Consider the following 19,364-nt stretch of genomic DNA (forward strand, 5'->3'; position numbering starts at 1 on the left):
TAGAGGGAACTGGGATTGGTATGTAAAAGATTATTTTTTTATTTAAATAAAAATTATTTTTAAAAACAATGAAGTGACTGTACCTTTTTTGGGATTTTGTCTGGATCTCCTGTTCAGTTCCATGGATATATGTCTCTTTTTGCATCTGTATTAAACATGTTTTGGTACTATGGTTTAAAATCAGGTATGTTGATAGCTCCTACCTTATCCTTTTCTCCTTTTTGATTATTGTTTTTCTAGTTCTGTAAAACATGTCACTGGTATTACAATGAATCTATAGATAGCTTTTGGCAAAGAAGTCATTTTACAATATTGATTCTTTAAATTCATGAGCATTGCACTCACAGTGTCTTTAATTTTCCCTTGACCATTTAAATGTTTTTGGTATATAGGTTTTTCACTTCCTTGGTTAGTTTTCTTCAAAGATATACATGCATGGGTTTATTCTATGGAAACTGTGAATGGGATTGTTTTCAGTATCCTAGTAGAGAGGTATTTGCTTACCTACATTTATTTCAGCTCTATTTACAATAGCTAGAAAATAAAATCAGGCTAAATGTCTTACCAGCTGATGAACTGATAATCAAAATGTACTATATATAGAATCAAGGGGATTCATTTCAGTTAAAAGGAAGAACTTGCAAAAATTAGTGATTTAACCAAACTCAAATACTGCTTGTTTTCACTCATATGGATATCCCAGCTTTAGATCCTTATAATTGTACACTTAACTTTGGGAAGTGAAGAAACTCAAATAATAGAAGGAGCTCCATAAGAGGAAAAAATTGCTTTACAATAGAGGGAACAAAGATGACAAAAAAGGGGAATGGAAGATAATAAGGTCAGGGATATAAGGAAAATGAAGGGGTTTAAGGGAAGGTTAAACTAAAACTGGATAAAAAAATTACATAAAGCAACTTCTACTTAAAACTGAATAATTGTGAAGTTATTATACAAAGAAACTAAAACTGGAGTTAGGGGCCATAATTATATATTTTAGTAATAAACCTGAGTTTGGTAGTAAACTGACTGTAGAAAAAGGGGAAGGGTTGAGTGTGAACAAGAAGCATCACTTACATTTGATAACTGAAAAAAAAAAATGGATTCTGAGTTGATGGTTTTATATGCTACTGACTCAGACTTTTTACAATTAAATGTTACAACCAATGCATTAAGAAAGAATGAAGAGTAAACCTGAGAAATAAAATAAGTTGTTGAAGTTACCAGATTTATAATTCAAAAGGAACCACATAAATAAGAATGAAGTCATTGTGAGCTCACTAAAACTGTTCTAAAGAGAAAGAAAATGGGGTCATCTTATTTGACACTTACTAGGAAATTTCAACTATGAAGGCGTTATACAGACAATACATATCAAGAATGAAAGAGAAAAAGTGAATACAGGGAAGTGTTAAGTTCAGAGACAAAGTTTGTTGATTCCCACAATTGTAATGATTTCCAACACATATTTCAAGAAGTACAAGTCAGATACAGTTTCAAAACACATTTATTTTTAACAAAAGAAAATTAAAAGCGAACAACTAGAATAAGTTTGCATTATTCTATTTTTTTCCTTAAGAAGTCATTTCAACATACAATGTTTTCTCACAATGTGAACCAAAGAGGAAAAGGTAAGAGATAAAATAAGACTTATTTTAATAAGTAGTACATAATCTGGGGATTACATAGAGGGTGGTGAAGGTTTTAAAAATAAAGTTTAATAAAGTATAACATTCTCAAATTTTATTTTCCTCTTTCCAGATTAACCCAGGATACTACTTTTTCATTCCTAGTCCCAGGAATACTGCTGACAGAATTTTTGAAAATGTTCACAGGGCATAGTTCTTAGGAACTGAGCTATAAATGAACTGGGAATAAGGATAAAATAATTTGTGGAAAAGTTCTAAATAAGAAATAAATACTTTTTTTTGAGGTACTGAAAGAAGTCAGGGGGGAAAATGTACAAAGCGATTGAAATGGAGGGAGAATAGGGGAGTAATAGAAAGAAAAGGGAGAAAGGAGATGGAAAAAACATGGAAAAGTGAGAACTAAGGAAAGAATGAGGGAAAATCAAATTTTTCCTACTGTTATAATTCTTGCTGATGAAAATAAGATAGGTGTAGCAAAGGTGTTAAGGGAGAAAAAGAAGAAGAGGAGGAGGAGGTGGAAGAAGAGTTTGTATCCTGGTGTACATTACTCTTATGACCTTTTAATATATGTGCATGTTTTGTAGGGTTTGTCAAGAGTGTATTTTCCCCACATGCTACATCTTGAAACTGTTTTTCCTTAGGCTTAATCCTTGAACTTCTGGCTCTTTTTGATTCTAGCTCTTTTTGAGTAAGATACTCCCCCTTTCTACTCAGATTCACCTTTTGCCTCAAACGTCGATGACTTCCTTGTGTCTGTTCCTTTGATGGATTCCCTGGACTCTCAGGCTTCTCAAGCTATAATACACACAACAAGCAAAAATAAGTTGTATATAGTTTATTTTTTGTACTGATAGAAAGAATTGTCCATGATCTATCTCCTTACTTTTAGAAGTGAATGAATCCGCTCTAGATTGGGACTCTGCCCAGCTTGCAGCAGCTGCCAAATGCTGTGGTTCTCATCTAAGGTCACTTCAAGTAGATCTCCTTCCATCATAAGCTCCTCTAGAGGGGCCCGGGTGGCTTCAGGCAGTTCCAATACAGGACCAGTTAACTGTGATAATAGTGACGGCAGCTGTTCCTCATCTGCAGGGTTTGTGGACAATTCTTTTAGAATCTGACCTTGATCTTTATCCCCTTACCATGAAAAAAGGTGTTATGTACTCAGTAGTCTAACAACACCTAGACCTACCTCCTTTATATGAACCTTCCTTTGGAAGAGTCTTCTCAAGACTTATCAGTCTATCTTCATTTAGTACCACCTCCTCTTCCTGAGGAGAGTAGGAATGGATTACTTTAAATTGAAAAATAAGGATTTGGAAAAAAAAATCAAATTTTCTCCACTTGCTATACAAAGCATATAAGACAGTGGATCTCAACCTTTCAAATGCCATGACCCTTTAATACAGTTCCTTATGTTGTGGTGATCCCCAACCATAAAATTATTTCATTGCTATTTCATAACTAATTTTGCTATTGTTACAAATCATAATGTAAATATCTGATATTCAGGATATCTGATAAGTGAAGACTCACAGGTTGAGAACTATGCTAACTATGAGAATCATTTAAGAACCCAGAATGATGTAGAACAAGTGAGGGGGGGCTGACACTGCTAAAGATGAACTTTTTTTTTTTGTTTTTTGGGGTTTTTTTGTTTTTTTTTTTTAATTAATTTTTTTATTTTATATAACCAAGTCCATTTAAATGAAAACAAACATTTATAGACAATATAAAGATGAACTTTTTAAGGAGGGTTCAAGACTAGAATACAGAAATTTGAAAGTTAAAAAGTTAGTTAGACAGCTTACCTTAAGGATATCCTTGCCACTACCCTTTCTGAGAGAGTCAGAGGCAAGGTCTGAAGGACAGGTCGGGGTCTTTTCATGTTTCAATTCATTCTGCAGCTGTTGGCGGAATGTGGCCAGCTGATCCAATAAGGCAGTCACATCCTCAGAAGCTAGGGCCTGTCTGGCACGGCCTTGCCAACCAATAGCCCTCTCTGTGAGGCACTGCAGGGCCTCACCCTCAGGCAGTCTCACAGGCAGTCTTTGTAGTCCTACTAACAATGACAGGATGGTCTCTAGGCGTGGACGCCTTGAGCGCATGCACAGTGGGCACAGGAATTTAGTGTCCCATTCCCACCAAGCTAGCAGGTGAGATGAGGTAGGACTGGCCCTTAGGGAGCTGAGCAAGTGTGGTACCGTCACACATTGTCCATGGAACCAGTCATGACAGAGGTCACATCGCAGAGCTTCCATCCCTGTATGGACCTGCCCACATACACAGATGGAGGTTGCAGAGGCAATGGTTGATGAGGACATGGGACTGGGCTTGGCTGAGTTGATGTGACGTAACTGCAAGATACCTTCCTTTTCTTTTTCTTCCCCTTCCTTGAAGGCCATGATCTATTGAACCCAGGATAGGGTGGAAGCTGTTGAGCACTTCATGCCATTTCTGGATTAGACCCTTTACCATACTCCCAAATTAAAGTAATAGGGCTTGGTGATCTGCTTATTGGCAAAGAATTCATACAATGTATCAATTCTTTCTTCTTTCTTTTTATACCCCCTGGTTTTTCAACACAGTGCTTCTCTGTTGCTTTGGAGCCTGTCCTGGCTCTTCTCTGACTAGGCTGGCCTTGAACTCACAGTGTTCACAGTGAACACACCACCACCCTGCTCAATATATCATTTCTAGTCTTACCTTCTTTTCAGGGAGATACCCACAAACTAAATTTCCTGCTGTGTGTCAATCTGCTTACCACAGATCCTGGGTCCCTGAGGTCCTGTGCAGACAGCCCCAGCAATTCTGTGTCATATTTGTATAACCCCATCTCCTTTTCCATCCACCGATTACGCTTGGTGCTGACTGATCCAGCATCTGCACATGGGCAGAGAACCTATTAACAGACAGAAGGAAGGAGGATTACCATCCTTCATCTCCCAGCGATGTTCGGAAAATTCAGGATCTTTTACGAGCTCTTTCACAATAGGGTCAGGCACCTGTGGTACAATATGGTAAATCTTACCTCCAACAGTGTGTAGCAAGAATTCTTCTTGAGAAAAGTCTTAGAAGCTTTCTCTTTCCAAGAGTGTGCTGTAAGCACCTGATTCTCCAGATGTCTCAGTTCTTCTAGCTCCACAGGTAAATCCCGACCCACAGCTACTAAGCCCTCCAAGTCATCCAAACAGGGGTAATGATCACCATTCTTTAAGATAGGCACAATTAAATTATGTCAAGTGTTATGTTTAGATTTGTTGAGTAAGGCTGTATATATTATATTGTATAATCATAATACAGATGAGATACAGATTGCAAACTAATTTTTATAAAATTATTCCCTTTGGTGGCTCAGAATCAAAAACTCAATAAGCTGTCTAATGACTTGCTTCTTCACCTGTGTTTTGGCCAATTCTTTGTGGGTTTGTCTCTTCCCTTCTTGTAATCCTGATAACCTTAACTTCCTCAATTATCAATTTTTCCCACAACCCCAACTATGTGGAAAATTGAAATGTATTGGTTTCTCTTCTACTTGCAGGATTGAGTAGCAAAGTAAGAAACATGATCCTCACTTGAATCTCCTTCACATCAGCAATCCAAGCCTGTGCCTTAGTCAGAGCGTCCTTGAGAGACTGGATATTAGGCAGATGGACAGGAATATTTTCTGCCTCACGTATTATAACTTCCAGAGTGGCTGGAGTATGTTTCTCCCTAAAAATATTTGGGAAAAAGAAATTTGCACTTAATATTATACTTGTTTGTGTATACTGTTTTGTCCTCATTTTCCTTGCTATCTAAGCAGTAAAAATTTTGATAAATCAAGTGAACAATAATACTCAGTAAGGACACAGCAGTCACATTACATTTTTATTACATTAATGATGTTGATAATCTGAGAACAAACTGAGCAGTTTTTGGTTTAAATACTTTAAGATTTCTCCTAGGCTCATGACCTGTCTAACTTCAGGTATTTGGCTACTTTAGTATGGTCATGTATGGGTTTCACCTCATGAGTGTGCTTTAAATCAAAGCAAAACATGGTTGGTTACTCCTATTACATTTGTGCCACTTATGCACCACTACTTGCAAGCAGGTTGGTAGCTGAGAGGTACTGATCACCACTCTCCTCAAGTAGAGTGAAAAATACCTACCAGCACAAGAATACAATTGGTACTGGGTAAAGTTTCTGGTTGTGCCCCTGATCAATTGTAACAGCCAGAGATAGTGGATGGCTCCTAGGGAAGTGTCTTATTCACACAAATGGACTGGTATACATATACAGTAAACAACTGACATGAACAGATTCAAACCAGACAAAATTCCAGTGCTTACTCAAGAAATAAATGTAAATAACCACCTTTAACCAGAAGGCTACTTTCAACTGATAAAATGCAGGGAGAAGGAGGATTAATTGTGTTCAATTAAGTGTAGTTGGATGTAGTGGCCATATTCCAATCCAGGCCCTATATTCAAGTGTAGTTGCCTAACACAAAATGGACTTCATGTTTATATGAGTATGTATTTTGCTTATAATCTTATTCTTATTTCAAGTTTGATTTTTGTTGTCCTTTTGGTTTTCATTTTCTTTTTCAGAAAGGGAAAGAGAAAATATAAAGTTGGGTGTGAAAGGAAGTAGAGAGGGCTGAGACAGAGGAAGAATACAATCAAAATATAGTAAATAAAAAACCTTAAATACAAATTAAAAAATATCCTGAAAAACTGTCATGTCATGGCTAACCCAGTATGTTTTATCTTCTGGCCTAATGGCCAGAATGATGGATGAAAAATTATATTCTGAACTACTCCCAGGTAGTTCAAGTCTATAAGGAGAATACAAATATGAAGACATTATTTCTTACCTGACCTCCAAGCAGAAGTGGGCCTTTTCCTCCCAACTCTCTGCAATAGTCAGCAGTTCTTGTAACTCAGCTCGAGCTTTGTTCACAGAAGGGCTAGAGGGTACCTTGGCTCCTGTAACTAAAAGCTTCTTCATGATGACTAGAGAAAGCCTCTGGGATGAGGAAGACAAGGCTTGCTTCACTTGATTTAGCCATTGTGCCTGTTCCACCATTTCCTGAAGTTGGCGAGCTTCAGGCACTTCCACACTAAGCTGTTGGCCTTTTTCCAAAAGGGATTGAAGTAGTTCTAAGTTATAAGGCAGTGAAGTTAGAGCCTCATGGACCTCAATCTGGTATGCCTCCACCTGTTGCATAATATCCTACAAAAAGTTAGAATAAAACAAAACAAAACAAACAAACAAAAAAAACAAGATTTTAATCTATCTAAACACAATACCTAATTTATCCCCACCCTCAATATTTTTTTGCTTCAGAGTATCCCATTTTCTTTTTAACTATTATAATGTCCCAAGTTTCATTTAGTGACCTGAAAATCACATTTAATTTTCAAACTGGACTTAATACAATCTTATCACTGGGAAAAGCTCCTTGAAACTGAAAACTGAGAAAGGAAAAACTTGTAATAGTTTTATTTTCCAACAACAACAGCCACTCTTTCATGTGCTGGCAGTTTTAATTATCTGCTAAAATACCTTCTTTAATAATCTTAGGAAATACCTGCTTGTAGTATCAGAAGAACAACATGTTATATCCTTAGGATAACTGGAATGAATCTGGTTTATAAGAGGTTATTTAGGTAGGATTCATTGGCCTTTCCATTAGGAAACAATCACTGTTGGACTACTCACACCACAGCTTACAGTGACACTCATAAATCCTTTAGAGAGTCCTGTTGTGTTCCTGTAGACAGCCCTAATACAGACTCTGTGTTGAAGCTTAATCCCTTCTTTCATCAAATTCTTGCTGAGTGTAACTAAAATAAATTACACACATACACTACACACACAACGGTATGGGTGGCTGTTTAGAATAATCATGTTCTTATCACTCCTTATCACTCCCTCATGTAACTTGTGTTAACAATAATTCCCTATTTCAGGCCCCTCTTCACCTTAACTTCATCAATCTGATGCATGGCACAGGGCAGAGCATCCATCTGTTTGAGAAGAACCTGTAGCTCAGTCAAGGTGAGTTGTGGGACTTCTAACCTGTAGAAGGAGGTTGTATTTAGTAAACCTGGTAATGTCTTACTGTAAGAACTATAAGAATTTGAACTCTATCATTCATATTACACTTTCAAAAGTTCATCTTCTAAAATTCAGAAACACACAGGGAAAAAGGTGGGAACAGACACATTTTACATGTAACACAAACTCTTTGCAGAAACCACGTAATAAAGATTTAAAAATAGTTAAGATACATGAAACACGGGAGGGTTTAAAAGCAACATCAAATGACTTAGCACACACATTATGGACATAAAAAAGAAAAGTACAATGCCAAAGGCACAGAATATATTTTCAATAAAATCATGGAAGTTTTCCAATCCTTGAGGGAGACACTATCCATATACAAAAGGACTACAGAATCCCCAATAAGACAAAAAATAAACTCCACTGACACTTTATCATTAAAATACTAAAACCAAGAATAGCAGAAAAAGAGTCTAGATCTAGCTTGGGTCCCACAGCCAGTGTCCTGGTCTAATCTGGCCACTCACATCTGTGCTCCAACCAACCTCTAAGCTTCTGCAGGGTGCCACACTTTGTAGCCTATTCTAGTCTGACTCCCCTGCCTGCACCTCAGCAACCATCAGCCAAGCTTCTGCCAGGACCTACCTGTCCTGCAACCACAGGTCCCTTCTGGCCTGTTTCCAATACCTCAATAGGTATGCAGACTTTCTACATTCTCCCTTAGGATCTAGCCTAATGAGAACCCCTGACTGCCCCATAGCTACCTTTCCTACAACCCAGCACAATGCCAGCCTGGTATGGCCTTCCCTACAAAGCAGCATTATTGTTGCAACAAGATTCCCCCTATCTATCCCCTAACCTGCAGACTCTCTCAGAATATATCCAAAATCTACCAAAACAGATATACCCCACACTCCAGGCTTGGAACAGGAAGCACATCCTGCACAACAGTTCAGACTCCTCAGTCTACCCAATTTCATCCCCAGCCCCAAGCCATTTCCAACCTGTAAACACAACTCTATCCCAGAACTTTTCTTCTTCTCCATGCTGTTTTTATCCATAAAAACTTAGAATCTAACTGATGGAGGCCACATGCTATGATCAAATTGTAAGAATATTAGCCACATTAAAGATTGGGTTAAGCTCAAAAGAACAACCATAAACCTCCTCAAAGAATTCGAGGAAGAAGTTGTAGATGACACAAAGAAACAACTCAACTAAATCAAGGAGGAAATGATTAAGGAGATTAACTAACTGAAAGGCTGATTGAAATGAAGATAGAATTCAACCAGGAGATGGAAATACTGTACAGGACACAGGCTAAAACAAAGACCTAACTAGAAAATAAAAAGTAAAATAAACTATATTCCAGAAAAAGCATAAAGTATTCCAAAATTAAACCAAGATGAAATACTTTTAATTAACCCATAGTCAAAACTAAGACTGGTTTCCCAACTAAAAAGAAGCCCAATACCAGTTAATTTACCACAAAATTTACCCCAACTTTAAAGAACTAACACCAAAAATACTCAGATTATTCCTTCTAATAAAAAAAGGAAGAAATCCTTTAAATTTTTTTTTTTTTTTAAATAAAGCCATTGTTACCCAGACATCAAAACTGGATACACACAAAACAAAAGGAAAATTTCAGGTTGATCTATCTGATGAAAAAAGATGTGAAATTCTAAATGAAAATATTGACCAACTTAATTAAACTCATGTCAAATAGATCATTCTCAAGGCCAAGCTCATTTTAATGTAGGGATTCATCGCACATACGTCAATCAATATTATACATCATGTAAAGTTAAAGATCAATACATGATCAACTCATTAAAGGGAGAAAATGCCTGACAAAGACTGATGGGAGATGTCATTCTGTAAATATGTTTCTCATACTGGTTAATGAATAAAGCACTGTTGGCCAACAGGAAAGGAAGATAGGAGGAACTAGGAGACAAGGAGGAAAGAGGAAGTAGTAAGGAGGAGTCAAGATGGAGAGTGTGGAGAGAACAGAACCACCGGCCCCTGCTCTCCGGTAAGACCACGTGGAAATACATAGAAATGGGTTAATAATTATGGCAGAGCTAGCCGATAAGAAACTAGTACCTGGCCAATAGCACTGTATCAAATACAGAGTCTCTGTGCATTATTTGGGGCTGGCGCAGCGGCGGGACAAGACTGGCGGCGGGCGGAAAAACGGTACTTCTTACAAATGACGCCCACGTGGGTCAGATGGATTCAGTGGGGAATTCTACCAGAAATTCAAAGAAGAGCTAATACCAATACTCCTCAAAGTGTTCCACACAGTAGAAGCAGAAGGGTCACTGCCAAACTCTTTGTACAAGGCTACAATTACCTTAGTACCCAAACCACACAAAGACATAACTAAGAAAAAAAAAATATAGACCAATATACTGGTAAATTGAATCCAAGAACACATCAGAAAAGCCATCCACCATGACCAAATAGGCTTCATCCTAGAGATTCAAGGATGGTTCAACACAAGAAAATCCACCACATAAACACACTGGAAAAGGAAGATCACATAATCAGCTCACTTGATGCTGCTGAAATAGCCTTTGACAAAATCCAACACCCCTTCATGATAGAGGTCTTGGAGAGATGGGGGTAACAGGAACATACCTAAACGTAATAAAGGCAAAATACAGCAAGCCAACAGCCAACAGCCAATACCAAACTAAATGGAGAGAAACTCAATATGATTCCTCTCAAATCAGGAACAAGACAAGGCTGTCCACTCTCTCCATATCTCTTCAATATTGTATTGTAAGTTCTAAGCTACAGCAGTAAGACTTCTAAAGGAGATGAAGGGGATACAAATTGGAAAGGAAGAAGTCAAACTTTCACTATTTGTGGATGAAATGATAGTTTATATAAGTAAACCCAAAAATTCAGACAGGGGACTCCTACAGCTAATAAACATCTTCAATAAAGTGGCAAGATATAAGATTAAAAAAATCAGTAGCCCTCTCATATATACAGGCTGAGAAAGAAATCAAAGAAACATTACTCTTCATAACAGAGTTATCCCAAGATTTTTTCTATTTGTTTGTTTGTCACTGTTATGAAAGACCTGTAGACCTGTATGACTCAGGATAGACAAAATAACCCTGTACAATAAAGGAACTTCCAGAGGTATCATCATCCTTGATTTTAAGCTCTATTATAGAACGATGGCCAAAATCAAAAACACCAATAACAGTTTATGCAGAAGAAGATGTGGAGAAAGGGAAACACTCCTGGAGGGAATGCAAACTTGTGTGGCCACTTTGGAAATCAGTATGGTAGTATCTCAGGAAAATGGAAGTCAGTCTACCTCAAGATCCAGCAATTCCACTCTTAGGCATGTATCCAAAGGACTCACATTCATACCACAAGGTCAGCGGTACAATTACGTTCATAGCAGCATTACTTATAATGGGCCATAACCTGGGAGCAACCTATATGTCCCTCAACTGAAGAATGGATAAAGAAATGTGGTACATTTACATAATGAAGTACTACTCGGTAGGGAAAAAAGATCTTGAAATTTGCAGGCAAATGGATAGAGCTAGAAGAAACCATCCTGAGTGAGGTAACCCAGTCACAGAAAAACAAACATGGAATGTACTCATTCATAAGTGGATTTTAAACATATAGCAAAGGATCACTAGTCTTCAGTCCACATCCCCAGAGAAGCTAGGAAACAAGGGGAAACCTAAGGAAAACATACGTGGACCTCTGGCGAAAGGGAAAAGGACAAGGCCTCCTGAGCAAATTGGGGCCATGGGTGGGTAGGGGGAAATGAGAAAGGGTGGGTCGGGGGGGGGGGGAGAAGAACATCAGAGATCAGAAAGGTAGAGTTGGGATAGCAGAGGAAGAAAGCAAGGAAGGAGGGAGCCATTGTAGGTTTAAGGAAAACTCTGGCACTAGGGAAATGTCCAGGGATCCACAAAGGTAACCCCAACTAAGAATCTAAGCAATAGTGGAGAGGCTATCTTAAATGCCCTTTCCCTATAATGAGATTGATGACTACCTTATATGACATCATAGAGCCTTCATCTGGTAGCTGATGGAAGCAGAAACAGACACCTACAGCTAAACACTGAACCGAAATCCTGGAATCAAACTGCAGAGAGGGAGGAGGGATGAGCAAACGGGTCAAATCAGGCTGGAGAAACCCACAGAGATAGCTGACCTGAACAAGGGGGAACTTATGGACTCCACACTGATAGCTGGGGAACCAGCTTAAGACTTAACCAGGTCCCATTAATGTGGGTGTTAGTTATGGGGCCTCTGTCAGTGGAACCAGTATTTATCCCCAGTGCAGGATTTGACTTTGGGAGCACATTCCCTCTAGAGAGATACTCTCTTATGCCTAGATACGCAGGCGAGGGCCTACGTCCTGCTCCAAATGATGTGACAGAGTTTAATAATTCCTCTATGATGTGCCTCACTCTGCCATGGAAGTGGATGGGGGGTGAGATGACAGGATTGTAGGGGGTTTAGGAGGATAGGAGGTAGAGGGAACTGGGATTGGTATGACAATAAGATTGTTTTTAATTTAAAAGAAATTAATTAATAAATGGAAATGTTAATAGCTGAACACAGTCTTTAATTCATTATGCACAGAAGAGGGAGTTAGTTCAAAGGACTCCCTTCTCGGAGGGACTGTGGGAGATTAATACTTCATGGTTTTTGTTTTGAGCTATGTTGTCACTGATATTCTTGTTAATAAAACCACACTTAAAAGCAATTATAATTGAAGTAAATGGTCCCCACACTGAAAACAAAGTAGTAGGAGAGGGACTGGGAGAAAAGGACTTGAAGAAAGAGTGTAACAGGGGTAAAATGACCAAAAATTTGTTACATGTATAAAACTAGCAAAGCCTTAAAAAGAAAAAAAGAAAGAGGAAGAAAGGAAGGAAGGAAGGGAGGGAGGGAGGAAGGAAGAAAAGGAAGGAAAGAAAGGAAGAAAAGGAAACAAAGAAAAGCTAGGAATGGTGGCACATACTAATAATTTCAGGGAAGGACATGTTAATCCCTGGAATCAGCTCCTCTAAATCTAGAATACTTAGAGAATTCCAGACTAATAGGAGAAAGTATCTTTTATTCAAAACAACAACAAAAACAAAACAAAACAAAATAAAAACAACACAAATGGCCACTTCCTGAGGAATAATTCAGGTTGTCCTCTGGCCTCCACATGTGTTCACCTTTTTACTTATATATACATAAATCCATATTCTGCCTGAGTGATCCTACATTCAAAACAGCTGGACAAAGCAGCCTTACAGACTACAGCCAGGATTTCTGCATCTTCTTAGAATCCCCCATGACTGTGCCCCTTATCAGCAGGAAGTAGTTTGGAAAGAACGACGTCCAAATGCCCAAGTATTGTCTATAAATGTTTGTTTTCATTTAAATGGACTTGATTATATATAAAAAAAAAGACTCGGGCAAAAATGAATTGTATAGGAATTCTGATCTTTAAAATTTTGTAAGATGTACTTACATATAGGATATCTTTTGTTTTCACTAACATATATAGAAATGTTTTGAAATATAATTGAAAATGTTCACTTCAATGATTTGTAGTTCAGATCATACTATTTTCTATTATGTTCTAATTCTTATTATATATGCCCAATACTGAGTTTCTGCTTTCTAAAATAAAAACTCTATAATTTGCATGTAACTCTGAGTGAGTGTTTATGCCATCTGTGTGGGTATAGGAATCCACACATTATGTCATATCTCCTGGAGTTGGATGAGACCTGAACCAAGATGATACCTGACCTCTGAAAAAGTTAGGAAGCTCTCTTAAAGATAGGTCATCACTTTAGAACACCCTCTTAACTAAGACTAAGTTTTGAATTTCAATTGGATATATACGACATACAAATTTTTGCTACAAGAATTCTATTTTAGCTGATATATTTTTGTTATTAATATTCATATAGTCACCTATTTTTGTCAGCTTTCCTTTTGTTTCATTCTTGAACCTCATGACTGTCCAAAGCCTAGCACTTGCTCAGCAAGTATTCTACCACTAAATCTGTAATTGCTTTTGTTTGCTTTTCTAACATACCTGTCCTCTGAGTAACCAAGTCCTATAACTTGAGAAATACAAGCCTCTGCCTCACTTATGCAGTTTTTCAGTCGCTGAAGCAGTTCAGTATTAGGGAATCGTCTCTCACAAGCCTCAGATTCCAATGCCCTTAGCTCTTCAAAACCTGGAGAAAAAAAAAAAAAAAAAAAAAAAAAAAAAAAAAAAAAGAGTCCAAGTAGCAAGACAGTTTTATAGGAAGACAGACAAGAATTCTTTAGGATGCTGATGGAAGCAATAAATGTTGCTTAAAGGTTCTTCAATATCTACTACTCACTGCATTTCCGTCCATCTTCCACCTCTAAGGCTGCTTGTACTTTGTTAGCCCAGTTGTCAAAAGACTCAGCCCTCATCTTTAGCTTTTGTAGCATAGCAGGCAGTTCATCCAATGTATACCTGTACCTGGAGAAAGACCAGGGAAATAATATGTAGACCAAATCTGTATTTCCTCTATTTCTTTCATATAGGACCCATACTCACCGTAAATATTGTCGGCTCCTTGAACACTTGCACAGATCATTGATGTGGGAAAGGCAGACAAGACTATCTGGGCAGTCATAACAGGCCAAGGCTGATAGGAAACACGTGGTCTTACACTTGATGCACTGACGCTCATCATCTGGGAGCAGCTCAAAGGCCTCTCGCTCAGCTTCCGTGATGCCCTGGGGGTGTTCAATCCACATACACTGTAAAACTAGGAGCAGGGTTGTGGACACCCCACCACAGCCAATACTGAGCCCTGCTGTGGACGTAAGCTTGTAAGGATAGCTGTAGAGAAATTGGAAGAAAAACACATAAACACATACAGTCTTTGCCTTTAAATTTCCAATAACATGAATTAAAGATAAGGCATAAAGTGCTTACGCAATGTTGGTCTGTGTCTCAACCATAGTATATTTGATGAGTCCTTAGCCCTGGTTTCTACCACCCACCTTCTCCAACAAGGCCTTTCGTAGACGTCGCTCCTCCTGCACCATAATGAACATCTCCTTGTGAACTGCCACTGCTAGATTCAGATCCAGTTTCTCTGGGAATGCAGCCATCTTGCAGATGAGCTCCTCATGGGAGAAGACACAATAGCGCCGAAGGCGGCGATAGTGTTCAATACACTGGCGTCCAGCAGGTAGCTGTAAGTGTGTCCAAAGATTGTGTATGGCTACCTGGAAACCAGGAAGTGTAGTTTCTCCACAATGACCCCTATTCACATTCTTTATACCTTTCTGCCTGCAGGCCCACCACATCATAGACTTACCCAATCAGCAGTGCAAAAATTCACTGCCTCAGCAAAGTTATATCCTTGGTTAAAGCCACTATGGTAAGCACGAGGGAAAGTAACAACGAATTCCCCTGCACATTGGTTTGTACGAACAACCTGAAAAATAGGGTAAAAATCAGATATATGTGAAAACTAATGATGGAAATTAACTTATAAATGCCATAACAGTAGGAATAACAGATTATTTTCAAATGTATGACTGAAGAACAAAACTGAGATTGTGAAGATTAAAACTGACATACTCAGAGTAAAGAACAAAGCAAAATTATATAGAATTCAAAGAAAGATAACACAGTATCAAGAAGACTCTTGACCAATAAATAAATAAATAAATAAATAAATAAATAAATAAACTTTTAATCTCTCATATCTCTTACTTTCACATTCTACTTGTACAAGTGGTAATGGCGAAAGCAATTAAAAACCACACTTAAATCACTTCTCAAAACAGATTATCTTAAAGACTCAATAGAAGAATCAGATTTTGTTTCAGAGAATCTGTTGTACTACTAGATGACCAAAGCTAATAAAAAACATTAAAAAAAATATTAGGTTAGTCAAACAAATAAAACAATGCTTTAATAATATATTATTATTAAAATACAAGTTAAAAGATGAATGGCATTATGGAGTCCACTTTTCACTACTATAAAAACTATGTAGAGTACACAAGTTTTGATCATCATTAAAAACAAAATCAAGTGTTACTGTAGATTTAAAAACATTAGGGATGTAAGTATTGCTAGCAGGAATGTGAAATGGTCATGAGGTTGCTGTAATGTGTTGGTTCCTCACTATATTAGAGAACTACTGTGTAACTGTGCAATACTACCTGAATACACAAACAATGTAAAAGAAACATTTTCAACAGATATTTGTTAACAAATTTTCAAAACATAATTATTCACCGCAGCCAAAAGTAAATTAATTAATTAAAATTCAAGTTAATTAAATTAAAAGTTCACTAACTTAGGAATATGCAAACAAAATATTAATCATAATATAGCAAAATACTATTTATCCATAAAAACAACAATATACTGATATATTCTTTAATAAGGATTGACTCTATTGAAGTCAAATGAAAAAGAATCTAGCTATCCACAAAGATCACCTACTTCAAGAAAATATTTTTAAAAAATAGTAAATGTATGGAGACTTAAATTTTATTTAGTAGCTTCTAATATTTCTAGCTTGCAGTGAGCTTCTTGCATATCTACTATTTAAATGGGTAAATTGTTCATTTGTTATTTCTTAAAATATCCTACCTCCCTTCCTCCTTTTATGTATACACTGTTACAATGGATGACAACCAATGTCTTCTAGAACTACAGGTCTTTTTGTTTGTTTTATGCCTTTACTTCTTAGACCAGCTTATTACAAAGATAACTACTGCCAATTCTTCTTATCATATAAGCTATTAAGTGTAATGAACATTTCACTTAACACAAATTTTATTTTATTAATTTTTATTTTTGGTATTTTTACTTTTCATATGTTACATAATGTCACTATGTTGCCCACAACGACCTCTATATTGTATTCTTTAGGATTCATGAAAGTTAGAATCATAAGCATAAGTTACATGCCTGACTTCACTAAGAATCTTTTGTGTGATGTGTATGTGTTAGGACTGTAAACATGTATACACAATTCAGTAGTTGAAAGTCACAGTATACTGAAAGACTAGTAACCAAATAAAGGTAGATGACTCCAATAGTATCAGAAAAATAAAATATGTCACAAGAAACAAAAATCAATAGGTTCTGATAGAATGTCTGATACATTAGATGAAATAGTTTTAACAGAAAAAACATTGTAAAATTTGACTCTACATAATTTTTAAACTTAAAAAAAAAAATCCAAGCATGGAAGTATAAGCTAAGTATGTATGGTAAAAATTTTATCATTGGTATTTAGGATTTTTTTCCCTTGTGAAATGGATAACATTAAGAAGAAAAAATGTAGCTAGGTGTTGTCACACACCTTTAATTCCAGGATTTGGGAGGCAGAGGCAGATAGATCTTTGTGAGTTTAAGGCCAGACTGGTCTACATAAAGTTCCAGGATAGCTAGGGCTACAGACAAATCCTATCTCAAAAAAAGAAAAAGAACAAAACAAAAAGGTAATTTCAGAAAATGTCAGAACAAGAAGGAAGCATTAAAAGTTCCAATTTGGTCTGTTCAGATGGAACAAACTAAGAAATAGTTATGCATTTGCATGAAGAAAAAAATAGAGCTAACAGAAATCTGAACTAGAAAAAGTCTAAAATATTTCAAAAGAGAGTACTTCGTTTTCCACAAAAATCTCTTGTAAATCAAGCTTACTTAAAATAACTAAATTCCCCAAGTCTACAGTGCAATTTCAAAATCCCATAATAAGGGTTATAGTTAAAATTTATGCTCAGTAATGTTACAACAAAACTGGTTCTAGACTATGCTGTTAAATAACAATCTATTCTTTCCTTTTTATAAGTTTATAAAAACAATGAAAGAGAACAAATTATGTGATAGTGTGCCAAATACTCAAAAAACTCAAACAATTTTGCTTTCTCTAAAACTGTTCCTTGGAATTTTATTTCCCCCGATCCTTAATTCCAGGTACTCACTGGCACTCCATGTGACATAAGAGTGTTTGGATTCATGAGAGTAACAAGCTGGTGTAGGAGGTCAGGTTGGCTGTCAAACAGCTCAGGTGTCAGTCTCTTCATAACCTCCTCCAACTGTTCTGCTGCTAGAGAAGGTACCCCATACCAGGTCTTCGGTTCTCCCCTGATCAGACAGATTAAATGTAGACATAAAATGCAGATGCAGTCTTGTATATAGGATGCCTTGCTATTGATCTCAGCCATTGCTGTCTCACTCACCAGTGCAGGTAGTTAATGGAGTAACTCCAATGATCCTCAATATGCCAACAAAATGCTGAAAAAACCATGCCCACATATAACCAGGGAACTTTCATGCCTGAGATGTCTGCATTGATGTGGCAAAGAACAGATTGATCCAGCACTGGCATCACATTCAGATTCCAACCACTGGTAGCATATTCCTGTTGGGTCAGAGAGTTATGTTGTAGGTATAAGATTGAACTAAGAGGTCACCCAGTAGATTCATGCCCCCCCCACTTTTGTCTTTTATTGGGTTTTGTGTTCTGTCTTTTAAAAAAGGTAAAAATGAGTCAGATCTACAGACAAAAATAACTGTGTTTTTAGAACATATATGCCTACCATAATTTGTGGTCAGTTAGGAGGTGTATATATTATTTCTAAGTGTAACTTTTCTTTTTCAGATGCAAGTGAAGGTTCATGTGAACCAGAAACCAGTAGAGTAATATTTTCGAAATGCAAATAAACCTTTTATCTCATTTGTCATCTACCTGTTATGTATTAGATAGTCTAACTGCACTTTAATAATCAATATATTAGTAACTAATTATCCTTTAATCTTAACAATGTAAAAATGATTATCTTATATGAACTACTAGTATATATACATATACATATATACATGTATATATGCATTTATATAGTATGTATATGTATATAAGTTTATGTATAGAGCAATTCCACTAAAATCAGCAACAAGATAGGATGTCTACTCTCTACCTACTCACTATATTACTTGAAGTTTTAGCTAGAGTTACTGAAAAAGTTCAAGGGGTATAAATTGTAAGCAAAGAGGTCAAAGTATCTTTATTTGCAATTTGCAGATGATATGACTGTATACATTAAAGACTAAAAATTTCATGAGGAAACTTATAATAAACATTGTCAATAAGTAGCTGTATACAAAATTAACAATAAAAACACTAACATCATAAAAAAAATCAGTGGCCTTCCTATATACAAGTAACAAACAGAAATAAATCAGAGAAACAGCACCTTTCACAATAGCCTCAAAAACCTTGGGGGTTACTCTAGCCAAAAAATTAGACTTGGACAGTAAATTTATAGACATTAAAGAAATCCAAGAAGACCCAACTTATGGCTCTGTAAAACAAATAGTGAAAAATGGCCATGCTACCAAAGACAATCTGCAAATAATATGTAATCTCCATCAATGTTTTAATGTAATTGTTCTCAGAAACTAAAAATAGTTCAATTTCAAATAAAAATACTCCCACCCTCCCATACTCAAGAAAACAAAGAAATAAGCAGGCAACAAAAGAAAAGGAAAGAAAGAGAAACCAACTGAGAGAGGTGAGACAATTCTGAATAATAAAAGAACTGCTGGAGATATCACTACTCCTAATCTCAAAATGTACTTCATGGTTGTT

General features: G+C 36.7%; 1 protein-coding gene across 1 annotated transcript in view; it reads right to left on the reverse strand.

Moving 5' to 3' along the window:
- Window positions 1–1,540: 1,540 nt before the first annotated feature.
- LOC127214695 (lysine-specific demethylase 5D) overlaps window positions 1,541–19,364 on the reverse strand; it is a 72,834-nt gene continuing 55,010 nt past the window's right edge. Inside the window, exons 11-26 of the mRNA XM_051174995.1 lie at window positions 17,956–18,137; window positions 17,698–17,860; window positions 15,066–15,185; window positions 14,746–14,940; window positions 14,294–14,475; window positions 14,091–14,215; window positions 13,796–13,940; window positions 7,620–7,716; window positions 6,509–6,867; window positions 5,222–5,360; window positions 4,678–4,857; window positions 4,411–4,548; window positions 3,458–4,054; window positions 2,839–2,917; window positions 2,533–2,732; window positions 1,541–2,444 (exon numbers count right to left, since the gene is read on the reverse strand). Of these exons, the coding sequence (XP_051030952.1) occupies window positions 2,088–2,444; window positions 2,533–2,732; window positions 2,839–2,917; window positions 3,458–4,054; window positions 4,411–4,548; window positions 4,678–4,857; window positions 5,222–5,360; window positions 6,509–6,867; window positions 7,620–7,716; window positions 13,796–13,940; window positions 14,091–14,215; window positions 14,294–14,475; window positions 14,746–14,940; window positions 15,066–15,185; window positions 17,698–17,860; window positions 17,956–18,137 (3,258 nt within the window). The 3' untranslated portion in view covers window positions 1,541–2,087. The remainder of the gene's footprint in view (window positions 2,445–2,532; window positions 2,733–2,838; window positions 2,918–3,457; window positions 4,055–4,410; window positions 4,549–4,677; window positions 4,858–5,221; window positions 5,361–6,508; window positions 6,868–7,619; window positions 7,717–13,795; window positions 13,941–14,090; window positions 14,216–14,293; window positions 14,476–14,745; window positions 14,941–15,065; window positions 15,186–17,697; window positions 17,861–17,955; window positions 18,138–19,364) is intronic.

Source organism: Phodopus roborovskii, unplaced genomic scaffold, assembly GCF_943737965.1.
Source record: "Phodopus roborovskii unplaced genomic scaffold, PHOROB, whole genome shotgun sequence".
NCBI classification, from domain to species: domain Eukaryota; kingdom Metazoa; phylum Chordata; class Mammalia; order Rodentia; family Cricetidae; genus Phodopus; species Phodopus roborovskii.